General features: G+C 47.6%; 1 protein-coding gene across 1 annotated transcript in view; it reads left to right on the forward strand.

Moving 5' to 3' along the window:
- Positions 1-802: 802 nt before the first annotated feature.
- Positions 803-26,063, forward strand: part of NFE2L3 (nuclear factor, erythroid 2 like 3) — a 32,055-nt gene continuing 6,794 nt past the window's right edge. The window contains exon 1 of the mRNA XM_030308121.1: positions 803-1,756. Coding sequence (XP_030163981.1) covers positions 1,187-1,756 — 570 coding nt within the window. The 5' untranslated portion in view covers positions 803-1,186. The remainder of the gene's footprint in view (positions 1,757-26,063) is intronic.

The following is a 26,063-nucleotide window of genomic DNA, read 5'->3' on the forward strand; positions in this document are numbered from 1 at the left end:
TTCACAACTCTCCTGGGGAAGTGCTATTATTAAAACCACTTTACAGGGAGGAAACTGAGCCACAGACAGAGGGAGAAATTTGTCCAAGCCAGGCTAGTAAGCGGTGGAGGGGAGGATTTGAACTCATACAGGGTAATTCTAGGGCTGGTGCTCTTAACCCTCACTTAAGGAACAAAGGGGACCACGTGGCAAGGTCTAGCAGTGTGCAGGGCTTGCTCAGGAAACAGTGAGGAGTTGTGAGGCTGGAGCACAGGGCCTGGAGGGGTGAGGTGGGGGGTGAGGAAGAACAAGGGTTTGGATGGGATGCTGCTTGATCTCAATGGCAGCTGTGGAATCTATATGTCAAACTCCGGGCTTTACAAAGAGTATTTCATCTGACTTCACCACATCCCTACTGGACAGGTACTATTATCCCCATTTTACAGGTAAGAGAACTGAGGTACAGACAAGTTAAGCAACTTAGTCAAGGTCACACGACTGGCTGATGGTGGGGCCAGGATACGAAGTCAAAGGTCATACTCTCAAACCCACTGCGCCAGCCCAGTGTTCTCATATGGGCGGAAGCCCTTTGCATGCTGCCCAGGGTGTCTGCTTTCCCCTAGTTTACATATCCTGTCCCTTCGCACCCACCTCTACCCATGACCCCCACCCCCACCCCGCGCCTTCAGCTACAGCAGCCAGGCCCCCGGGCACTGGGCTGGGGCCACCTGGTGCCCAGAACAACCTCTGCTCCCAGAAAGCTTTGCGTTCCCCCCGAATAAAGAACCTTTGAGCTGGGAAGCCCCGCCCCATGCGGGCCCCTCCCACGGGCGCGAGCCTTGGGGGCGGTCGTGGGCGTGTCCCCGGCGGCAGCGCCCGCGGCCCGGGGCGGAGCCTAGCTGGAGGGGCGGGGCTTGCTTTCAGCGCAGGGCTGCGGGGAAGGCGGGCGGGTTGGGTCTCCGGGCAGGTGGCTCCTCTTCCGCCTCTCCTGAGCCCCTGGCACAGCGCCGGCTGCGGAGGGAGCGTCTTTGTGCCCGGTCCCGGAGCCCGCGACGGCCCCTGCGCGCCCGGGTCCATTGTTTCGCTTCTCGGTCTCTTCCGGGCAGGTGCCCGCAGAGCGCCGGGCCCGCACGTGCCAAAGCGGCGGCCGCAGCAGCGCAGGGACCCGTGGGCGCCAGCAGGGGCGTCCCGGGGCGCGCGGCGGGAGATGAAGTACCTGAAGCCGTGGTGGTCGGACGGCGGCGGCCTCCTGCACCTCACCATCCTGCTGAGCTTGGCGGAGCTCCACCTGGACCTTGACCTGGACCTCTACCTGCTGCTCCCGCCGCCCACCCGGCTCTGGGATGAGCTGCTGCTAGCCAGCGGTCCGACGAGCTCCGCCTATGCACTCAGCCCCTTCCCGGCCTCGGGAGTGTGGGGGCGCGCGGACCAGTTGCACCCCAAAGGCCGCGAGCTGGACCCCGCGGCGGAGTCCGCAGGCCGGCTGCTCCGGGAGGTGCGCGCGCTGGGGGTCCCCTTCATCCCCCGCACCCGAGTGGATGCGTGGCTGGTGCACAGCGTGGCGGCCGGGGACGCCGACGGAGCCCACGGACTGCTCGGCGCCGCCGCCGCCGCCTCCGCCGGGGGAGTCGGCGCCAGCGTGGACGACAGTAGCCAGGCTGCGCCGGGGGATGGCGGGGACCCCCGAGCGGCTGCGAGTAGCCCCTTGGACGCTGGGGAAGAGGAGAAGGCACCCGCAGAACCGACGGCTCAAGTGCTGGACGCCGCAGCGCGCCAGGTAACCGGAGAGCTGGGACTCGAGCACGGTGCTGGGGGAGCTGGCCAGGAGCCCTGGAGTGTTGTGACGGACCCGGGAGGGAGCACACCCGCTCTTCTTCCACCCTCAGTCCCTGGGTGGTTGCAGTTTCGGGATCACTCTCGCCTCCCTTTTTTGTGAATCCAAACAAAAGCTGTTAGTGCTGTCGCTGTGGCTTTTGGGTGTTTGAGAAAGAAGTGGGTGAAATCATCCGTTTGTCCGTAGGGGATACCTTTTTCCTGTGTTTGATGGCTGTCAAGGCTAGTTCGGGGCAGTGGAGGGGAGAAGGGTAACTGGTGATTTTCTCGCCTACGGTTTTCGTTCAGTACGTCGTGTACACTGAGATGTGTTTTTCCGGAACCTGTGTCCGAACCGGGGAATCCAAAAGTGGCCTTGGCCACCAGGAGGACACGTTTCTCTTTAAGAGCTCACTCTCCCGCCTAACGTGATGGCCCCTTCTCGGATTTTAACCCAGTTGCAGTTCGTTTTGGTGCTTGCCTGGATTAAAGTGCCATGGTCAGTGTTCAGTCTGAGGCCAGTTGGTGGACGGTCCGCTGACCTAACCATCCCCAGCTCCTAAAAACCCTCCTCCCTCCTGGAACCTGTGTAACTTCTAATTAGCATAAAGAAAGCATGTGCCCTGGCGGTCACCTAGTGACTTAAGTGCCCTTTGGCTTATGGGTTCAAATCCCTTGGGTTAACTTCCTTTTGAAACAGAGCTCGCTGAGATGGACTGATGGAAGTATCTATGTGGTGCTCCCACTAGCTGCTGGAGTCTAAGGACACTTAATTCCAATTTTCACAAAACCATCTTGCCCAAAGTTCCTTCATAGTGACCTTTTTAATTGTCTCTTGGCCCAAATCTGAGTGTTAACGTTTGGTATCGATCAACAGGTGTTGCTTGGACGTTGTTTTTGTGGAGCGCAATCTCATGCACAATGGGAACTGGGGTAGACGGGTTTGTTTGCTGCTCTTCAGAATTGCCCCGTTTGTGTAGGCAGTTGCCAGACGAGCTTCTCCACCCTCTCCTGGAGGGGTCATTGTGCCGAAGTGCTTGTGATTCACTGTTATGCAGATCCGATCCCTTCCTCTTCCTGAGGCCGGAACTAATGGGATGGGGGTTAGTGCGAGTCTGGGTGGGCTCCTGTGGAAAACAAAAAGTGGAAGGCTCTTCCCACTCACTCATCTAGTCTCGGCCTTCACCTGAATCCTCTGCCTCCTAAGGGGTGGTGCCTGGGGCACTGCAACCTTTCCCGATTCTGCAGCAGGGGAGTGGGGGTGGGGAGAGAAACCCAATGCTCCATGCTGTAGCAGATGGCTCCCCCCCCCCCACCCTGCTTCATGTCACCCGCCTTGCACAGCAAACCCGGACCTGGGGAGAGGTGAAGCTGTTCCCTCCCCTTCCCAGCATTACCTTATTTAGTCTCTGCAAACCCGCATTCGGGGAAGCTCTGGGGGCCAAGGCTTGGCCGCACCTCCATGGAGGCCTTGAGCCCAGCTTTCCTAGCGGGGAGAATGAAGTTCCTACGGGGCCGTTCTCCTGGTGTTGCCTTCCTCAGCTAGCACGTGTGGACCTGCTGGACCGCGGCAGCTGCTGGGGTGCCCCGGTGATATGCATCCTGGTGATGATCAGGTGCTGAACACCCTACATTTTCACAGCCAATTCACCTGGATTCGCAAAAACAAAGAAAACATAAGGAAGTTTGGTTGTAAGTTTGTATGTGTTTGGCAATACTTTTTTTTTTTTTTTTTAAAGCAACCTTGTGAGGTAGGCAGACCGGGCATCCTTCCAAACAATTTGTACTAAAAGAAAATAGAGGACCAGCGATGTTAGGGGACTTGGGTAAAGCCACGCAGTTAATTGGTGCCAGAGGTGCAACTAGAACCTGAGCTTTCGGATCCTAGGCTAACGCTTTATTTCTTTTAAACATTTTTTTTTTAACGTTTATTTATTTTGGGGACAGAGAGAGACAGAGCTTGAACGGGGGAGGGTCAGAGAGAGAGGGAGACACAGAATCTGAAACAGGCTCCGGGCTCTGAGCTGTCAGCACAGCCCGATGCGGGGCTCGAACTCATGGACCGCAATTTCATGACCTCAGCCGAAGTCAGACGCTTAACCGACTGAGCCACCCAGGCACCCCCCAGGCTAGCACTTTAATTAAGCACTTGTGTCTGTACCCAGGTTCTCTGAACCAGCCTGCAGCTGGGATGGGGGTGATGCCTCCCACTCCTGACCTCAGCACCACCACTCTCCAGTGCTGGATTGACTTTTTTTTTTTTTTTTTCCAATGTTTATTTATTTATTTTGAGAGCGCAAGCCCAGGAGGGCAGAAAGAGAGAGGGAGAGAGAGAATCCCAAGCAGGCTCCTCACTGTCCGTGCAGAGCCCAGTGCAGGGCTCCATCCCATGCACCTCGAGATCGTGACCTGAACTGCAATCAAGAGTCAATGCTTAACCAGCTGAGCCACCCGGGCAGCCCCGGGTTGGCTTTTAAAAGCAGATTGTACCATCCATAATACTGAGGTTACAATTTGAAACCATGACTCTGTGGAAAATGGGCTGGGAAAACAGCGCGGGTTTTTGCAATCCGCAAACCTGGGTTTAGGGATATCACTTACTAATATGCCCTCATACAGGTTCCTTTAATCATTCCAAGCCTCAGTGTTTCACCTCTCAAGTGGGAGAGTAACACTGACTTCAAGGTTTGTGCGAATTAAATGGGAACAGCATGTGTGAAGTGCCAGCCCCGTGCTTGGAATATAATTGCTGTTCTCTTCTTTCTGCCTCGGTTCTCAACCCACGCTACTTAACCAGTCCCCACTCACTTTGTTTCCTTTTGTCCTGTTTATAAGTCTGAGCTGGTTGTTTGCTTGTTAGGGGGTTGGGTGTGGTGTGTTGCAGCCAGACTGCCTGGTTTTGAATCCCAGCCCTCTACCACTTACAGCTCTGTGACCTTGGGCCAGTTTCCTTGCCTGTCTGTGCTTCATTTTCCTCACCTGCGCGATGGGAATAGTAAAGGTCCCCACCACACAGGATTGTGAGAATCAGTTCATTCCGTGTAGTTGGCTTAGAAGTGTGGGGGTGCCTGGTTGGCTCAGTTGGTTGAGCGTCCAACTTTGGCTCGGGTCATGATTTCTGGTCCATGAGATCGAGCCCCACATTGGGCTCACTGCTGTCAGTGTGGAACCCGCTTTAGATCCTCTGTCCTCTCTCTGCCCCTCCCCTGCTCTTGCAAGGTGGCTACTGTTAACTTCGACAAGAGAGAGTGTTTTGTCCTACAGGAACAGCATAGGTTTGTTTTGTTTATTATTTTTTAAAGTTTATTTATTTATTTTTTAATTTTTTTTTTTTACGTTTATTTTTGAGACAGAGAGAGACAGAGCATGAACGGGGGAGGGGCAGAGAGAGAGGGAGACACAGAATCGGAAGCAGGCTCCAGGCTCCGAGCCATTAGCCCAGAGCCCGACGCGGGGCTCGAACTCACGGACCGCGAGATCGTGACCTGAGCTGAAGTCGGACGCTCAACCGACTGAGCCACCCAGGCGCCCCTAAAGTTTATTTATTTTTGAGAGAGACAGGGAAAAAGAGAGAATACCAAGCAGGCTTCCCTCGGTCGGTGCATAGAGCCCGATGTGGGGCTTGAACTCACGAACCATTAGATCATGACTTGAGCCAAAATCAAGAGTTGGATGCTTAACCAACTGAGCTACCCAGGTGCCCAGTTTTGTTTGTCTTTAAATAGATAATTTCAGTGGCTTATTTGAGCTGTAGGAGATTCTGGTCTTAACGGTATAATTTTCCATAATTTTTGTACATATGCAAAACTGTTTCGGAGTAGGGGATTTTCCAAGTATCAGAAGAAATACTGCTTTGGTTTCACTTCTTAGCGGGGCCAATCATCATCTGAAAACAGAACCCGGAATTCCCCAGGGTAGACCTGCTTCCCTTCATAACCACAGCCATTCACTCATGACCGATGATGCACGTGTTTTCAAAGTAACGCACAGGTTAAACAAAGAATTGAACAGTTTTTGCAGAATTGAATGTGTGAGCATATGTTGGCCTATAGCCAGCCATCAGCATTTCAGAGAGCTGTCTCCCCTTTGAAGCTGAGAGGCTTGTGGTCATCTCGATAATGGTTTCAAGCCCCCAGGAGAGGGACCCTGTGCTGCGTGAGGGGTCCAGCAGGACCTCGTGGGTTAGACTGGGTTTCTTTGGGTCACAGGAAGAATCTAAGCGTAAAGGAAGAGAAAGAAGCTCCTTAATTGTTAAAGTAAAATTGGTTTTTCATTTCAAAAGCAAAGTTAATCAGTCACTGGTGCCTGGGCAGTTGGAGATAGATGAAATCTCAAACACTTGCTTGTTTTTAACTCACGCTTATGATACAAAAGTAGTCTTACACCTTCATACATCGCTGTGTAACCAAGTTTCAGAGGAGGCTCTTTGCTTAAGGACGCAGTGAACATTCACCTATGGCCTTACACAGGAGAAGATGGCATAGGGTCACTGTATCAGTGTCCCAGGGCGGCTCTAACAAAGTGCCACCAACTGGGTGGCCTACACAACGGAAATTTGTCTCCCAGTTCTGGAGGTGAAAAGTCGGAGGTCAAGGCCTGGTTCATTATGAGGCTGAGAGGGAGAGTCTGTTCCAGGCCTCTCTGCTAACTTCTGGTGGTTTGCTGACCATCTTTGGTGACTCTTGGTTTCTACGGTGTCGCCCCAATCTCTGCCTTCATCTTCACGAGACACTCTCCCTGTGTGCACACCTGTAGCCAAACTTCCCCTTTTGTAAGGACACTGGTCGTACAGGATCGGGGCCCACCCGACTCAACTGATTGCATCTGCATTGACCCCATTTCCAAACAAAGGCACACTCTTAGATACTGAGGGTTATGACTTCAACATGGGAATTTTGAGGGACACGATTCAATCCGTTACGCAGTCACCATCTCCCTTTTCCTGGCAACTCTTGGGGCGTTCACCTTGTTGAGCAAGTAGGCCGCAGCAGTTTCTGGAAGCAGCTGGTCTATGTGTACGATCATTTGCTGCAGGACTTGGTGTAAGCCCATGAGCAAACCTGGGGTGTTTTTTGCTGGCTTCATGTACAACCAACCCCAAGGAACCTTACTTCAGACTTCTTCCAGTCAGTTTTTCACCTCAATATGCAGTTTATAGAAATATCACCCTCTGCAGTGTCCCTTGTATCGTTTCCCTGCTGCTCAGCTCAGAAATCAGAGCGCAGGGCCCGGGCTGGGACTCCCGAGGCAGGCTGGGCCAGTGGTCAAGTTTACTTGATGCTGGAGTCAAACCCGAGGCAGGGGTAGCTGTAGATCTCGGCTCACTGCTGACAGGTTGTGTGATCTGGGGCACACTTTTTAACCTCTCTGTGCCTTGGTTCCCTTATCCGTAAAGTGGGATGGTAAGAGTACTTTAGGGAGTTGTGAGGGTTAAATGAGATCATACAAATTAGGGTTGGTACACAGTAAGCCCTGCTACTGCTGTTAATTCAGCTGGGGCTGTGACGCCCCTGCCCCGATTTATTCCTATTCCTTCTCTTGCCCGGCACAGGTTTCCAAAGCTCACGGTCATCTCTTCACTTTCATCTGGGGAGCGTCCACCAGCTCATTACCTACCTACCAATTCAATCTTTTGTCATTTGAGGCGCCCCATTAGGCTAGTGTGACCCATCTCCCCAGCTGCCCAAGCTGAGCTCATCTCCCACTTAGGTTCTACCTGTGGCCTACTTTCCACCTAAAACTTTCTCCCTTCCTTTTCCCCAGACCGCCCCGTGCTCTCCTGCACCTCACTCTGTCACCTTGGCCCAGAATGTGTCCTTTCATCCCTTCCAAGTCTTTTACTGCTACATTCTCAGACTTCTCTCAACTATCATCACCTCTGCGATAAGCATTTCCTGTTCTTTCCTTTGAGCCCGGCTGCACTGTGTAATGTTTCATAGGTGGGCCTTGGCATCCTCTCCTTGGGACTGCAGTGTCTTGAGCTTGGAAACTGAGTCTTCACTTGAACCTGCAAGTAGCACCAAGGCCAGGGTCAAGGGCAGAGGCCGGTGCAGCACACCTCTGCTGAGCACTCTTCACCCATCCGTCACGTTGCCTTGCCAGAACTTCCAGAATGCCATGAGCTTGAACGGGTCTTGGGTCATTCAAGGCTAGGTAGCGCCCCGACTGGAAAGTAGGTCAGATCTGAAATCCTGATAGGCCGTCTGACCATTTAATGCCAGTTTGAGTGGATGGGGGCCATGGAAAGCCGACTTTCAGGTTGGCATGATCATTAATCAGGTGGTGAAATTTAGGATTGCCTAAAGTGATATAGCAAGTTAGTGACCTTGCCCGGAATAGAACAAATCACCACTGTTAAGCACCGAGTAAACCATACCTCCCACACACTACAAAACTTCAAACTTGGGGGAAACACGCTTCCCCCATCTACGGCAGTTTCTTGATATGAGTAGCTTATTCTCAAAATCTAGTTGTTAAGGACCTGTGTTAATATTCCAGTACACCTCTGGGCAGCAGAAGCTGGCTGAGGCTCAGACACACACCTGGGTTGGTTTGGGTTGAGTTGCAGATAGTGGTTGGCAGAGTATGGACAGTGACGTAGAGGCAAGGCATGGCCTTTTGAGGTTGGATAGAACTGGCTTCCCATTGGCATCAGGGTTCTTCGGAGAACAGAACCAGTATGATAAATATACATGTATACATGTGTATGCATGTGTATACATCTAGTTTTTTTTTGTTTTTTTTTTTTTATGTTCATTGATTTATTTTGAGAAGGGGAGGGGCAGAGAGAAAGAGAGAATCCCAAGCAGGCTCCGCACTGTCAGCACAGAGCCCCATGCGGGACTCGAACCCATGAGCCGTGAGGTCACGACCTGAGCTGAAATCAAGAGTCAGACGCTTAACCGACTGAGCTGCCCAGGTGCCCCTATATATCTGTTTTAGAGATTTGTTTCAATTGGCTGATGCAGTTGTGGAGGCTGGCAAGTCCCAACTCTGGGGTCGCTGGACACTCCCAGCAGGCACTGATGCTGCAGGCTTGAGGCAGAATGTCTTCTGCCTCAGTGAAACCTCAGTTTTGCTCTTAAGGTCCTTCAGCTGGTTGGATGAGTCTCACTCCGATTAGCAAAGTAATCTTTTACTTAAAGTCACTTGGTTGACTGTAGCTGTAACCACAAGTACAAAATATCCTGACAGTACCACCTCGGTTAGTGTATAATTGCATAACTGAGTACAAGAGCATAGCCACTTTGACACCTGAAACTAACCATCACACCATCCCAGCTCTGGCTCTTCCTGGGCAACCTCTGTGAGCCTTAGTTCCCAGATTGTAGAAGAGGAATATTAACGTCTTTTGGGGAGAGTTCTTATGAGGGTTAAAGAACACTGTATGTTAAAAGGCTAGTATAGTTCCTGGTGTGCTAATAGATGTCTAACAGATGATTTGCTCTTATCGCCCCTGAGCTGGGGGTCCGATCTCCAGGAAACCCCTGTCCTCTGGAGGAAAGCATCAGACTGCTAGGACATGCTGGGACCTGCTTTGCTGGAAATGGCTGAATGGATTGGGGTTGTGCCATGCTGAGAAGATCAGACTGAGGGAGGAACATGATGGGCAACTCAGATATTTGAAGAGCTGTTATGTAAGGGAGGCCTGGAAATTGTGGAGGAGCCAGACCCTGAACATGAAGGCTCATCCAAAGGAAGAACTTTTGAGCGTGTCTGGGTGGCTCACTTGGTTAAGCGTCTGACTCTTGGTTTCGGCTCAGGTCAGGATCTCATGGTTCGTGAGATCAAGCCCTGCACTGGGCTCTGTGCTGACAGCGTGAAGCCTGCTTGGGATTCTCTCTCCCCTTTTCTCTCTGCCCCTCACTTGCTCTCTCTCTCTCTCTCTCTCAAAAATAGATATATAAACATTTTAAAATAAATAAATAAATAAAGGAATAACTTTTGTTTGTTTTCAGGTAGGCTCCACGCTCCATGTGAGGCTTGGACTCACAACCCTCCCTGAGATTAAGGGTCACATTCTCTACTAACTAAGCCAACCCGGCACACTTTTCTTAGCCTTTCTTTATTTTTTAATTTTTAAAAATTTTTTTAACATTTATTTATTTATTTATTTATTTATTTTAAATTTTTTTTTTTTTTCAACGTTTATTTATTTTTGGGGCAGAGAGAGACAGAGCATGAACGGGCGAGGGGCAGAGAGAGAGGGAGACACAGAATCGGAAACAGGCTCCAGGCTCTGAGCCATCAGCCCAGAGCCCGACGCGGGGCTCGAACTCACGGACCGCGAGATCGTGACCTGGCTGAAGTCGGACGCTTAACCGACTGCGCCACCCAGGCGCCCCAACATTTATTTATTTTTGAGACAGGGAGAGACAGTATGAACGGGGGAGGGTCAGAGAGAGAGGAGACACAGAATCTGAAACAGGCTCCAGGCTCTGAGCTGTCAGCACAGAGCCCGACGCGGGGCTCGAACTCACAGACCACGAGATCATGACCTGAGCCGAAGTCGGCCACTTAACCAACTGAGCCACCCAGGCTCCCCTCTTATCCTTTCTCTAGAGTGGAGTTTCTCCCAGGGTCATCCAGTGACTGCGTCATTTACTAAGTTGCTTGTTAAAATGTAGATTTGGGGGCCTACCCCTGATGGGCCGAATTAGAGCTTCTCAAGTGGGGCCTGGGAATCTCCAGTTTATGGGACCTCCCGATGATTCTTAGGTTTCTTTCCCATGGCCTCCCAATATCCCCCCTCCGCCCCCCCCCCCCCAAATGGAAGACGTGCCTGGTGTTTTAAAGCTGAAGCCAGATCTCTCTAGTTCCTTGCTGAAGGGTGGGGGACTAGCTTGGCAAAAAACTAATAATGAATGCAGAACTACAGTTGACCCTTGAACAATCAGGTTCAGGGTTCTGATGCCACACACAGGCGAAATGCCATGTGTAACTTTTGACTCCCCCCAAACTGAACTGCTGATGGGCTACTGATAACATGAAGAGTTGATGACATATTCTGTAAGTTATGTGCATGACGTTCTGTATTCTTACAGTAAAGGAAGCTAGAGCAAAATGTTAAGAAAATCATGGGGAAGAGAAAAAAAAAACTTTACGGTACAATGCTGTTAAAAACTCCACGTATCAGTGGACGTGCGCAGTTGAAGCCTGTGTTGTTCAAGGGTCAAATATAGCTCATGCATGAATGCAGTTGAAAGCTCGTGCTTAAGTTCTAAAGCAGGCAAAGCCAAGGTAGAAATACCAGAACAGGAGAGAACTTTCTGGGCAGGTGAAAACGTTCTGTGTTGCAGTTAAGATGTGAGTTAAGTGGGTGCCTCCATTTATCGAAATCGTACAGCTAAGGTTTATGCATTCCTGCCTATGTAAATCCTACCTAAATACCGTGTTAGAATAGTTTTGCATGGAGGGATGGAGATACTGATGATAGAAGAATGACAGAGTGCTGATAGTGGCTGAAATGGATGAAGGGTACATTACTATGTTCCGTTTTCTGCTTATTTTATGTGTTTGAAATTTTCAATAGTAAAGAAATACAAACACATTATGCATTTTGAGGCCCACTTGGCCTGTCTTGCCTGCTGGGGTAATCATTTATTTATTCATTAAAGAAATGAATCGTAAATGAATTTTTTTTCTAATGTTTATTTATTGGGGGGGGGTGGGGGAGGGCAGAGGGAGAGAGAGAGAGAGAGAGAGAAAGAAAGAGAGAGAGAGAGAAAGAAAGAAAGAATCCCAAGCAGGCTCCGCTCTGCCAGCACAGAGCCCGATGCGGGGCTCAAACCCACAAACCACGTGAGATCATGACCTGAGCCAAAATCAGGAGTCAGACGCTCAGCCGACTGAGTACGCAGGCGCCTCTAAATGAATTCCTACTGCCTACCTCACCACTCCCCCCAGCCCCTCAGCCTGCACAGAGGGGCTGCTTGTATGGGAAACAGCTCCTTTTAAAACCAGAGCCTGAAAAAAAATAAAATAAAAATAAAATCAGAGCCTGTGCGCTGGAGCTCATACCCTGTGTCATAGGTGTGGAGGCTCCTATTTAGAAACACCGTTATTTTTACACCTGACTTCTAGTGGGCAGTCACATCAAATAACTTCGTTTCAGCCTTGGGGAGCATTCCTGCCAGTTGCTTAGCTGCCTCCCTGCCATGTCCAGGGGCTTCAGAAATGAGTTTAGCTTCTATCTCGTGTTATTATGGGAAAATTTCAAGCATATATTACACGTGGAGAGAATGGCTACCAGGGCCCAGGGTAATGGGACTTCCTGTCTCTGTTATCTGGCTTTAACAGTTACAGTTCATGGGGTCTTGTTTTGTCTATTACAGCCCCCACCCTACCCCCAGACTTCATTTCTTGTGATTCCCCCGGCCAGTTCCCTGCAGAGACTTCTCAAGAGAAGAGAAACAGCCCATCTTTGTTCCTGTCTGACTCTTCCCACTACCTTCGCTGACTCAGAAAACCTTCTGTAAATATTTCCGCATATATCCCTAAAATATAAGGACCCTTCTAAACATCACCGGCGCATCACCATTAGCACACCTAAAAAAATCAACTGTAATTCTTCAATAATCACCAAATTTCCAGTCGGTATTCAGGCTCCCCCAAACGTCTCACGAGTAGTTTTTCCACAGTTGGTTTGTTGGACTCACGATCCAGACGAGATCCACACCTCCCACACCTCGCATTGTAGCCAGCCGGCCGTGTTTGCACGGGAAGGTGATAGACAGACGGAACGTCGCTTCCTGGTCTGGAGTCAGCCCTCCCCATGGCTGCTGCTGTCATCTGCGTGGCGCGGAGCGAAGCAAGTGGACGCCAGCGTGGGCAGTGGTGTTGCGGTCAGGGCTCTGGCAGGAAGCACAATCTACCCTAGGTGGCTCAGAGGAAGGGACTTCATGAATGATCTCTTATGGGAACAGATGGGGATGTTAGAGGACCCAGAGACTTCCAAAGGGGAAGGGTTGAAAGTTTCCGAAGCTGAATGAGGAGGGGGCCGTCACTGACGATCAAAGCGGAGAAGTGCTCTGGCCTTTCCTTTGTTCGCTGTCCAGACTTCCTGCTTCTGCCGTCCCACTGTTGAACCCAGCTGGAAGCCAGCCTGCCCAGAGTTAGCAGGGGACAGCTTCTGTGGGCACACACAGATCTGGAGGGACAAACAAGAACTAGTGCAGGGGCTAAGATCCGGCCATGAAGGACAAATGCCTGCAGCCAAATCCTGGTTGTCACTTAAAAGCTGTGTGACTTCAGGCAAGTTGCTTAACCTCTCTGGGCCTCAGCTTCCTCCTCTGTAACAGGAGATAACAAGAGTACCTACCTCTGAGCAACTTAAATGAGATCACGTATGTGGTGCCTGGCCCACAGCGAGTGCTCAATAAATGTGAACTATAATTATTATAAACTGCTATTAAAAACCACCCAGGCCAAATAGAACACAGCCTCTCTTTATCTGGCTTCTCGTTTCTCTCTAGACCTGATGACTCCAGCTTGCCTCCAGCATAGAGACAGGCCTCAGAATTCTTTGGCCTTCACCCCTCTCCCTCTGATGTCATCCTTCTCGTAGGCAGCACACTGTTCTTTGTCTTTGAAGGTCCATCCAGCCCTAAAGGTCAAAGCAGGTCTCAGTCGTTCCTCCCCCAGAAGCATAAATGAAAGGCCCAGCTAAGCCAGCTGGGACTGTTCACAAAGACTTGTTTCAGGGTCAAGCTCTGCATCACAGTATTGAGGTCCCAATACATTATAATAAGTACAGGCTTGGAAATCATGGTGCCAGTTATCAGGAACTTCAGGGATTTAGCAAGAAGAGAAAAGCCCAGCTTTGCTCCTCTCTTCCCCTTCCCATTACCTCCACTGCCTCAGAAAATTTGCAAGACTTTGCACCTTAACATCGTTGGCGGGGGCGGGGTGGCGCGTCTGTGTTGCTCAGTCGGTTAAGCGTCCGACTTTGGCCGTGGTCATGATCTCGCAGTTAGTGGGTTTGAGCCCCGCATCCGGCTCTGTGCAGACAGCTCAGAGCTTGGAGCCTGCTTTAGATTCTGTGTCTCCCTCTCTCTCTGCCCCTCCCCCGTTTGCACACAGTGTTTCTCTCTCTCTCTCTCTCTCTCTCTCTCTCAAAAATAAACATTAAAAAAAAAAAAGAAACATTGGTGGCACAGGTGAATTACAGCTGGAGGACAGGTGTTGTAAGTTTACAGCCCATCAGGAAAGAAAAGATCCAAAGAATTATAATTTTTAAATAGAATAGGATAGATAGAATGAGATAAGTGTCATAAGAGAAAGCCCAGAAGCCATGGCGTTTTAGGGACAGAAAGACTTGAGTTTTAGCTTAGGGGCCCAAAGTCATAAGGTTGTGGATCCATGGGGAGGAAGAGACAAGTCCCCTCCTAGCAGAGGACTGTGGTGGAGAGAACGTTTCTAGCAGGTGCCGGTTCAGTCCAAGTCATTGGACTTGTAGAAGTGTTGAAGTGCTCCAGCTCACAAGTTTACGGTGGCTTCCTATGGCAAGTGTGGAAACTTTTTTTTTTTCTTAATTGAGTCCCAGCCCCACAAGAGTAAAAATCACCTACACACAAATAAAAAGTAACTTAATGATGGGTTTGACTTACCCACTCTTTAAATTAAGAGCATGGACCATAAATCTCCAGTATATACAACAGTACTCGTAAAACACATATGCTCTGTGTCTCAGCCCCATGTCACTGAGTTGAGAAAAACAGGAAGAGAAGAGAGCAAAGATGATAATTACTGGTATCAGGGTCAGGTATGGCTTTCTCTTGACGTTCTGATGGAGTTGCCAGCAGTTAGTACTTGCAACTCTTGAGAATGAGAAAGCGGTGGAAAGGAGTCGTAATTAGTATAACATCTTAATGTACAAAGTGCTTTTTCTCAACGAATCCCTTAAAATGTGTGTTAGAAAATATCCTTCCACTCCACAGACAAGGAAACTGAGGGTCATAGTGGCCCAAGGTCACACAGCTGATAGGAGTAGGATGAGCCTTTTTACTCGGCCATTTTTGGATCTGAGCCCTCCTTTGGGCTTTTGAGGTGCCTTGCAGGCTGTGCAAATTATATTTCAAGTGCCATAGGCCTTTTTTACTTTCTAAATAGAAATGTCATATCACATCCTCTACCCCTCCCTGCCTAGAGATCTGGCCTCCCCTTTCTTCCCGCCAAGAGAAAATTGCTAACTGTGCCGTCACAAATTGGGTTCTCTGGGGAGGGGACTCTGAGACCCAAGTTTAGTGTGCAGGGTGATTACAAGGGAGTGACTGTGGGCGCTACAACTAGGGAAAGGGGGACAAGAAAGCGACGGGGCAGAAGTCAAGCTTGGTGCAGCCTCAGGAAACTAGCAGCTTCCGGGCTGACACGGCTCATCACAGTTGGCCAGGCCTTTATACCGTCCCTGGTCAGCCTGGGTTACACAACTGGGTTACACACTGACCCGGGGAAGATTCTTCTCATTCATCACTTCTCATAGCACGTTTCTGTTCACTTTCTAATAGCTCGCAGCAGCTGGCACTTGAATGTGTAAGTGAAGGAGCAGCTAAGAAAATACTGAGTGCCCGAGGCTGTGCGGGTTCAAGTGTGTCTCTTCCCTGGGTCTTTGGAATCTTATTTGCCATCAAGATTCTTGATAGTTAGCAGTCTGCTCTGTCGTCCTCTGTCACCCTCACAGAGAGGGTGAGCATTTGGGACAGTCTTTGTGCCTGTTGTCCAGCTTGTTAATAGCACCCTCCTACCCTTTCAAAAATGGACTGGTTTGGGTGCTAAATTGTCTGGCCACTTACGGATAGACCCTCGGAGAGGCAGAACTGGAAAGGGCCCTCTCCGGAGACTAGGTGGTACTCAGCACTGAAGTGAAGCAAGCCCTCCACGTCTCACCGCCTGCCTCTCCCGCCTCCCTCGATGTGGCCAGAGAGGAGGAGACACAGTACCTGCGGGCAGCACAGCTCAAATTCCTGCTCCGACCTTGACTTTCCTCCCTTGGCTCCCCTGGCTAGCTCCAAATGCCTCCATCCTTAGGAGTATTTGCAAATCCTCTCACACGTAGACTCCGCCCCCAATTTGAATCTAGAGCCCCGCCTCCACTGTCTTCATGTCACCACCTGCTTCGTGGGTACATTGAGAGCCCCAAGATGATCATTGCTGCTAAGGAGCTGCGTTTTTGAACTTTTAATTAGCAAAATATGTTTTTAACGTTATTTATTTTGGGAGAGAGAGAAAGCAAGAAGGCGAGCAGGGGAGGAGGAGAGAGAGAGAGAGAGAAAGAGAGAGAGGAAGAGAGAATCCCAGGCAGGCTCTGTGCCGTGAGCGCAGAGCCCCACGTGGGGCTCCCTCTCATGAACCACGAGATCATGACCTGAGCTGAAATCAAGAATCTGACGCTTAACCGACTCAGCCACCTTTTAATTAGCAGAGCATTAAGAAAGTGGATATGTTCAAATACCACCGATGATGATGTAAATCAGCCCTTTTGGGAGGGTTGTTTGGCATACCCCATGAAAGAAGTTGAAAACATCATCAGCACGATTTATTTAAAAAGTTAAAAAATACAGGGGTGCACCCCTACTTGGGATTCTCTTTCTTCCTCTCTCTCTCCCTCTCAAAATAAATAAAGTTTAAAAAAAGTTAAAAAATATTAACTGGTGTGGGTAGATTTCAAGAATTCTTTCAAACTTTCCAATAGGGAATTCTATTACATAAAGCTTCCCAAATCTCTTTTTTCAAAACCAGCACAACAGTGATACCAAGACCTAAAAAAATAGATCAAAGAAATCTTAAGAATTACTCTTACGCGTGTTCATGCAGAGTATTAAGTAAAATATTAGCAAGAGATACAAGAAATGTGGATGCAAAAAGCATTTTTTAAATGTTTATGTTACTTATCCATTGTTGCATCAACAAATTGTCCCAAATTTAATGGCTTAACACAACAAATATTTATTATCCCATGGTGTCTATGGGTTAGAAATTCTGGGGCCCCTTGGCTGGCTGGTTCACATTCAGGGTCTCATGCAGCCTTAATCGAGGTGTTGGTTGGGTTGTATTTATGTGAAGGCTTGATTGAAGCTGGAGAATACACTTCCGAGATGGATCAGTCATGGCTGTGGCGAGAAGCCTCAGTTCCTCGCCATAGAGAGCTTGATCTTCCAGCTCACGTGATGGCTTTCACCAGAGCAAGTGATAGCGAGCGAGGAAGAAGCCAGTGCCATAATCATCCCTTCCACCTTGCTTGTTCGAAGCAATTCACTAGGTCCAGCCCCCACACAAGCTGAGGGGAATTAAGCTTTACCTCTTGGAGGAAAGAGTGTCCAATAATTTCTGGGCATAATTTTTAAATCCTTTTATTTCATTTTATTTTTTTTATTAATAATTTATTTATTTTTTAACTTACATCCAAGTTAGCATCTAGTGCAACAATGATTTCAGGAGTAGATTCCTCAGTGCCCCTTACCCAGTTAGCCCATCCCCCCTCCCACACCCCCTCCAGTAACCCTCAGTTTGTTCTCCATATTTAAGAGTCTCTTCTGTTTTGTCCCCCTCCCTGTTTTTATATTATTTTTGTTTCCCTTCCCTTCTGTTCATCTGTTTTGTCGCTTAAAGTCCTCATATGAGTGAAGTCATATGATATTGGTCTTTCTCCGACTAATTTCACTTAGCATAATACCCTCCAGTTCCATCCACGTAGTTGCAAATGGCAAGATTTCATTCTTTTTGATTGCTGAGTAATACTCCATTATATATATATACACACACACACACACACACACACACACACACACACACACCACATCTTTATCCATTCATCCATCGATGGGCATTTGGGCTCTTTCCATACTTTGGCTATTGTCGATAGTGCTGCTATAAACATGGGGGTGCACGTGCCCCTTCGAAACAGCATCCCTGTATCCCTTGGATAAATGCCTAGCAGTGCAATTGCTGGGTCATAAGGTAGTTCTATTTTTAATGTTTTGAGCAACCTCCATACTGTTTCCCAGAGTGGCTGTGCCAGCTTGCATTCCCACCAGCAGTGCAAAAGAGATCCTCTTTCTCCACGTCCTCACTAACATCTGTCGTTGCCTGAATTGTTAATGTTAGCCATTCTGACAGGTGTGAGGTGGTATCTCATTGTGGTTTTGATTTGTATTTCCCTGATGAGGAGTGATGTGGAGCATTTTTTCATGTGATGGTTGGCCATCTGGATGTCTTCTTTGGAGAAGCATCTGTTCATGTCTTTTGCCCATTTCTTCACTGGATTATTTGTTTTTTGGGTGTTGAGTTTGATAAGTTCTTTATAGATTTTGGATACTAACCCTTTACCTGGTATGTCATTTGCAAATATCTTCTCCCATTCTGTTGGTTGCCTTTTAGTTTTGCTGATTGTTTCCTTCACTGTGCAGAAACTTTTTATTTTGATGAGGTCCCAGTAGTTCATTTTTGCTTTTGTTTCCCTTGCCTCTGGAGACATGTTGAGTAAGAAGTTGCTGTGGCCAAGATCAAAGAGGTTTTTGCCTGCTTTCTCCTCAAGGATTTTGATGGCTTCCTGTCTTACATTGAGAACTTTCATCCGTTTTGAGTTTTGTGTATGGTGTAAGAAAGTGGTCCATGTTCATTCTTCTGCATGTCGCTGTCCAGTTTTCAGCCACTTGCTGAAGAGACTGTCCGTCTTTTTCCATTGGATATTCTTTCCTGCTTTGTCAAAAATCGGTTGACCTTTAAATCCCTTTAATCCTCAATATCCATTTCTACTTTTTAAAAAATACCTTCAGAAATAAGGATAGACCTTCCCACCACTAAATCCTCAAATACGTTCTTCCATCTACTTCCTCCTGATCTTGAAATAAAAGCTCTAATTTCACCTCTTTCTGAATCAGCCGCACCACTTGTACTTTGCAATTTGCCCTCTGTTGCCTTCTGTGGGACCTTGCTTTACCGTTACTCTGTCTCCTAAACCATTCCCTTACAAAGGTACTGTGGTTTCTGTCGTCTCTAAAACCGAACAAAACACTGCTCTGTCATATGTCACTCACTTCATAGCCAACATTCCTGAAGAATTGTCTGGATGCTGTTTCTAATTTGTCAGTTCCCATTTATTCTTCTATACAGTATCACTGGCTTTGACCCTAAGTTGACTTTTTTTTTTTTTTTAGTTTATTTATTGAGAGAGAGAGGGAGAGAGAGAGAATATCAAGCAGGCTCTGTGCTGTCAACACAGAGCCCGACTCGGGGCTTGAACTCACGAACCGTGAGATCATGACCTGAGCCAAAATTAAGAGTCCGATGCTTAACCGACTGAGCCACCCAGGCACCCCCTAAGTTGATTGTTTTCAGGCCGCCGCCAACTTTCTTATTGCTAAAATTACTACTACTTTTCTGTCTTTACCATGTGCAACCCCCGAGGAGCACTCAACACCATCAACCACTCCATTCTTCTTGAAACGCTCTCGGATTCTGACGCACTGCTCTCCTTTGGCTGCCCTGCATCTCGCTTTCTGTCCTCCTCAGCGTCTTTGCCGGCTCCTCTGCCTGACCACGGGATGTTGCGGTTCCTCAGGACCCAGTGCCGAGCCCCTTTCCCTTGCTTTGTCCTCTCTTGCTGGAATCTTGCTAGTTCCCGTAGGGTTTTGTCTCTGCTGCCACTGTTGAGATGTTCCCAGTTTATACCTCCAGTTCACACCTTTGCTGTAAATTCCGGATTCTAATCTCACCAGTGTGTGTAATCAGGCATTTCTACCTGACTTTTCACGTCTCACATTTAACATGTCCAAATTAAACAACTCACTCACTGTCTTTCTGCCATTCTCTCCATAACTGTCCACCAAGTTATTCAAGCCAGAAATCTAGGAGTCATTTTTTTTAAATGTTTTTATTTATTTCTGAGAGTGAGAGAGTGCACATGAGCAGGGGAGGGACAGAAAGAAAGGGATCTGAAGCGGTTTTGCAGCGAGCCCCGCAGTGAGCCCGATGCGATGCTCCAACTTACAAACCTTGAGATCATGACCTGAGCGGAAGTCAGATGCTTAACCGGCTGACTGAGCCGCCCAAGCGCCCCTAGGGGTCATTCTTAATTCTTCTCTTTTCTTGATCTCCCATTTCCAGTCCATCAACAAGCCCTGCATATTCTCTCTCTACAATATAGCATGGATTTTCTCTTTCTTACCACCACCTTCTTCCATATTGTCATCTACTGTCCCTTAAATTATTGTAGTAGCCTCCCCACTGGTCTGTGTCCCCACTTCTGCTCTTGCACTTCTGCAGAGACTGGATGGGAGGCGGGGGAGTAAAAACAACCCTATGCCATTAATGATCAATAGGAAAAAGACCAACACCCTGATGGCAAAATGGGCAAAGGCCATAAACAGTTCGCAGAAAAGGAAATACAAAGGCTCTCAACCACACTCGGTAAGACCAAGTAAAATTACAATGAGATACCAGTTTTCATCTATCAAGTTGGCACTTTTATCCATTGTTGGTAGGGATTTAAGTTACCACAAACATTTCTGAAGGGCTCTTGGGTAGAATCTGTCAAATAAAAAATGTGCATCTCCATTGACCTAGCATAGGTTCTAGGAATTTGTTCTGCTTGCACACGTCTGCAAAGAAGTATGGATGAGGACGTTTTAATATTGTTTGTTAGGAGGAAATGTTGGAAACAAGTGAATATCCATCATTTAGAAGCTAATGAAACACGTTATGGTAACAGGCACATGAGCGCGCTCTTGGGATGTTACCCGTTGCCTTTGATGTATTCCTCTTTCTGTTTCTTTAGATCTCGGCTCAAATACCACCTCCCCTGAGAGCCCTTCCCTGGCCACACACTAAAGGGGGTCTCCTCTTTCCTCTTTCACTTGCCGTCGTTTGCAGTTATTTTGTTAGTTCACTTGTATTTTTGGCTCCCTGCCTTTGAATGTGAACTCTGAAGGGGCAGTCTGAATTTTTCACTCTTGCATCCCCCAGCATCTAGTATGTATTGATTGAACGAATGACTAAAAACTGATCGCCAAATCTCGAATAAAAGTCCATGTGTTATCCTTGCTGGTGGTGAATCATTAAAAGTATTCCCATTAGAGGTGCCTGGGTGGCTCAGTCGGTTAAGTGTCTGACTCGTGATCTCAGCTCACGTCTTGATCTCAGGGTTGTGAGTTCAAGCCCCGCGTCGGGATCCATGCTGGCCATGAAGCCTACTTTAAAAAAAAAAAAAAAAAAAAAAAGGCATTCCTATTAAAGTCATGAGCAGGATGAGAACGTCAGGTATGATGGTCTGGTTCAAATGTGTATTTGATCCTCATCCCCCTTTCTAGCCCAGGGCTCCCCAAACTCTTGGTTTCCTAAAAGTTAAGAGCAGTGGGAGCATCTTTTGCTATAATATTTGTTTTGGTCTTTGGCCCTCAGTTCTTAAAATAGTTCTAGAGTAAAATAGTTCTAGAGCCGTAAAGGTAAAATGAACGTCTTGTTATTTACAACAAGCCCCTTGCAACCACTCTCGATTTATGTTAATGAGGTGGCCTTTGTAAAGTCCCCAGAGGTGGGGTGCCAAGGCCACCACCCCCCTTACCTCTCAGACCTCTGGGGAAGCTGCCATCTGGCAGCTCAGTTGTGACCAGCGGTCAATGATTTAATCAGTCGTGCCTGCCAAGTGAAGCCGCCATTAAGAGAAGCCCCGAGGTGTGGCGTTCAGAGACCTTCCAAGCTGGTGAGGATGTGCAAGAGTGGCACGCCCTGGGGGCGGAGCCTCCTTGCCCCTGCCCGCATACCTCGCCCCTGGTGCCCCTGGTGGTTCCTGAGTTGTATTCGTTTATAAAAAAATGGGAACCTCGTAAGTACAATTTTTTTTTTTCCTGAGATCTGTGAGCCACTCCAGCGAATTAATCAGTCCCGAGGAGGGGGTCGTGGGTGGTTCCGAAGCACACACAGGTGACAACCTGGACCGGCACTGGACATCCGAAAGAAGGGGCATGGGCAGGCTTGTGAGAGCAAGCGCTAAACCTGTGGCATCTGGCGCTCTGCTCGGTTAGGTAGCATCAGAATTGAGTTAAAATGGGAGGACGCCCCGCTGTGTTGCAGAATCGCTTCGTGTGTGGAAACCTACATCTGGCGGCAAATGAAATAGTGCCGTAGTTAGTAGAGTATCCAGAGGAGACGCACTGAGTGCTTTCCTGGAATCAAGGGTCACCGTTATTATTAAGCATACCGGAAGCATACCCAAAGCAATTAGGCAAGAAGACGAAAATATGAATCTGAATAGTGGAAAGGATGAGGGGAAAATAATAAAGCAATTGATACGGCTATTGTACACTTCAGGAAGAAAATAACAGACTAGCAGAAAATTTAATGGAAGAATACTTCTGGGTCAACCCTTTGCTGTTGCATTGACCAAAGTGACTCTGCCATGTATGGACTCTTTAGTGAGGTAGGGTCACTCTTTAGTGAGGTAGAACCTCAAACTTTAAAAAAAGCCACAAGAATAGCATATATCCTTTACTCGGGTTTACCTGTTGTTTGCATTTTGCCCCATGACTTCCCTGATTTGTTTATTTGTTTATTTATTTATTTATTTTTAAATTGTTATTTTTAAAAAAAAATTTTTTTTTTAACATTTATTTATTTTTGAGACAGAGAGAGAGAGAGAGAGCATGAACAGGGGAGGGTCAGAGAAAGAGGGAGACACAGAATCTGAAACAGGCTCCAGGCTCTGAGCCGTCAGCACAGAGCCCAACGTGGGGCTCGAACTCACGGACCGCGAGATCGTGACCTGAGCCGAAGTCGGACGCTTAACCGACTGAGCCACCCAGGCGCCCCGATGACTTCCCTTGTTTTATAATTATCGCTAGCTATCTCTCCAGAATTCTTTTGGTCGTGAGACATTTAAGAGTGAGTTGAAGCTGTTTTGTCCCTCAGTACCGAAATACTTAAGTGTATATTTATCAAAATTATCAAAATTACGAAATGAACCTAAATCTAAGACCGTTGTCTAATCTGTCCATATTCACATTTTATCTATGATCACAGAAATGTCCTATATAATACTTTTTCCTCCTGGATCAGCATCTAACCCAGGGTCACACATTGTATTCAGTTGCCAAGTCTCTTAGGCACCTTCCATCGGGAAAAGTTCCTGTCTTGGATTTCTTAAACTCTAGATTTTGGAAGCGCATCAGACAGTTATTTGTAAAATGGCCCCAATTTTTATTTGATATTTCCTTGTGACTATGTTGAGATTATGAGTTTTTGGCAGGAATATCACAGAAGTGGTCATTTATACTTCTCCATATCGTATCAGAAGGCACATGATGTCAGTTTATTTCCATTTTGTGATGCTGGAATCTACCATTAGGCTTAGGTGGTGTTGGCCATGTGTCTCCTGTTGTGTTATTTTTCTCTTTGTAATTAAGTTATCTGTGAAGTGATACTTGAGACTATTACACTACCTTGTTTCTTGTCAAACTTTTACTCCCTAGTTTTAGCATCCCTTGATGATTTTAATTGCATTCTACTGTAAGAGATTTCCTTTTTCCCTCATTTACTTGTTTGTGTTCAAATGGACTCTGATTCTTCTGTTTAACTCATTTAATGAGTTATTCATTATTAAAGGATTTTTTTCTGCTTCTTGTAACGTGAACAGTGGTCATACAGAACTTCTCTACCTTCAGTTTTTCTCTTCCGGAGTTTTTAGGCAGGCCATTACCGCTCTTAAGTACCCCCCCCCCCCCCCAAAAGCCTTTCCAGACTAAAGTCTGCTTGGTTTCTTTATCGGCTTCACCCAGGCCTGTATTAGCTACCTGTTCCCTCTGTTTTGTTTGTGTAACTTTAGACTTAACATATTCCTCTGTTTGCAAGTCCACATGTGTCTATACATGTTGTATTAACTCACATACTACAGATTAATGAAAAGGACCTCGCTTCATGGCTCTAAACCAGGTCATGCAATTTAGAGTTTAGAAGCTCCTAAGCCCAAACAGCGAATTTGTAAACAAAGTAAGCTGCCTCAGGAACCCAGAATTTGTGAATTTGTTTATCTTCAGGCTTAACTCTCCCTCAAAATAAATAAACAAACCTTAAGAAAAGAAAGGAAAGGAAAAGAAACCTTGCTTTGGCAGGAGAGCCATTAAAAGAATGATGACCCATCACCTTTTTCTTCCTTCCTCAAATTTAGGTAGGAATCACCACGTCATTGCAGGAAAGAGCAAGACAATAGCAGCTCACCAGTTGGAAGCAGGTCCCTACCAGAGTCTGCGGATGTTGTGTCTAGGAATTCGTCTATTCCACAAGTATCTACTAAGGGTCTACTATGTGGCTGGTGCTAAATGCTATGAAAAAAAAATTATGAAGCAAGGGAAATAGATATTGATGGGAGAGGAGAGGTGCCTTTTTATTTATTTGTTTTAAATAATAGTAACATGGTGATTTTGACTAGAGACCTGAACTTCAAAGCCACGGGGTGGGGAGTGGAGGAGTGAGCAGAGGGAGAGCCCTACAAGCAGAAGGAACAGCAAACACGAGCTGGGAGATGGGATGGTGTCTGGTGCCTGAGACTGAGCCTTGGTGGGGGGGGGGGGGGGTAATGGCTTGTTTAGAGGCGGTGAACATGAAGCTTCAGCCAAAGAGAAGTAGCTGGTGAGGTAAGATGATAGAGAAGGTACTCGGATGCCAGGTGAAGAAGCTGTTTCCAGAAGGAGGGAGTATCTAAGGGAAATGTTGACGGGGTCCGGTAAGGTGAGTGCGGAGAACTGTCCGACTTGGGGAGACCCTGGTGAGGTGTTTCAAAATTCCCACAGGAGTAGGTCCAAGAGAAAATGCATGGAGACCAGAGGACTCTTCGGAGGATTGTGCTCTAAAAGGGACCAGAAGAATGGGATGGGATCCAGAGAGTAACATGGGACACCAAGGGAGGGATTTTTAAAGATGAGAGGTGGTGTAGATTCGTAGGCTGGTGGGAATAATCCAAAAGACAGGAAATAATTGACGCAGAAGAGGACAGAGTAGCAGAAGCAGTGTCCTTGAGCACAAGAGTGGGGTCATGCAGAGAGACCGACTGAGACAGGAACAAGACCGACCCCAGGTCAGGAGGGAAGCTGAGAAGGTCAGAGTTCAGTCCAGCGAACAGAGAAGCCAGTAAACCAAGTGGGCCACTAGCACGCGTGCTTCTTCTTTCTGCTCGTCTTGATTTCTTTCCTTGCTTCTGGCATCTGTAGATTTTACATTCCTTTGACCTTCATGTGTTTTTATTTGCTTGTTTTGTAAAATTAGCATTTCTGTGCATTAAGAGTATGGGCGTGGTGCTGATGTCCTGGAATTAGCCCAGTGTACGTACTATCCCTCCTGAAAGAGAAAAGTTACAAATAGATCCTTTGATGGGGCAGCTGGGTGGCTCAGTTGGTTAAGCGTCCTGTTCTTGATCTTGGCTCAGGAGCCCTGCGAATTGTCAGGCTGCTGAGAGCCAGAAGCCTGCTTGGGATCCTCTCCTCTCTGTCCCTCCCCTTCTCGCATGCGAGCATGCTCTCGCTCTCCCTCTCTCTCAAAATAAATACACTTTAAAAACGGGGGCGCCTGGGTGGCTTCAGTCGGTTAAGGGTTCCGCTCTTGATTTCGGCTCGGGTCATGATCTCAGTTTTGTGCGTTCGAGCCCCACGTCAGGCTCTGCGATGATAGCACAGAACCTGCTTGAGATTCTCCCTCTCTCTCTCTGCTGCGCCCTTAGTCACACTCTTTCTCAAACAGAAGTAAAAATAAATTAAAAAAAAAAAAATAGATCCTTTGAAAGCATTTGAGAAGCTTTGATCTTATGTTAGAGGGGGGAGAATTGTAAGCCTTTAATATAATTAAAAGTATCAGTATATACAGTGTATGTTAATGGTCGACTCTTATGTCTCCAATTAAATTGAAAAGTAGTAGGACTCATATAAGCAAGCATAGTTGAAAATCTCTATGGAGGGGCACTTGGGTGGCTTGGTCGGTTTCAGCTCAGGTCATGATCTAAAAAAAATTTTTTTAATTTAATCTCTGCAAGTTCTATAGAAAGGTGTAAGTAGTGCCTGCTGTATTAGGGCAGGAGAGATGTAATGAACGATGCCGATGTCTCATTGAATTAACATAAAAATACCTATGGAGATGTTAGTCTGAGCTTTGTTGTTAACGTCTGTTAACGTTTTTTCTGGTTTTAAAAGAAGTAACATTTGTTGTGGGGCACCTAGGTGGCCCAGTCAGTTAAGAGTCCCACTCCTGATTTCAGCTCAGGTCATGATCTCACGGTTGGTGGATTCGAGCCGTGT

Source organism: Lynx canadensis, chromosome A2 (genome assembly GCF_007474595.2).
Source record: "Lynx canadensis isolate LIC74 chromosome A2, mLynCan4.pri.v2, whole genome shotgun sequence".
Classification (NCBI taxonomy): domain Eukaryota; kingdom Metazoa; phylum Chordata; class Mammalia; order Carnivora; family Felidae; genus Lynx; species Lynx canadensis.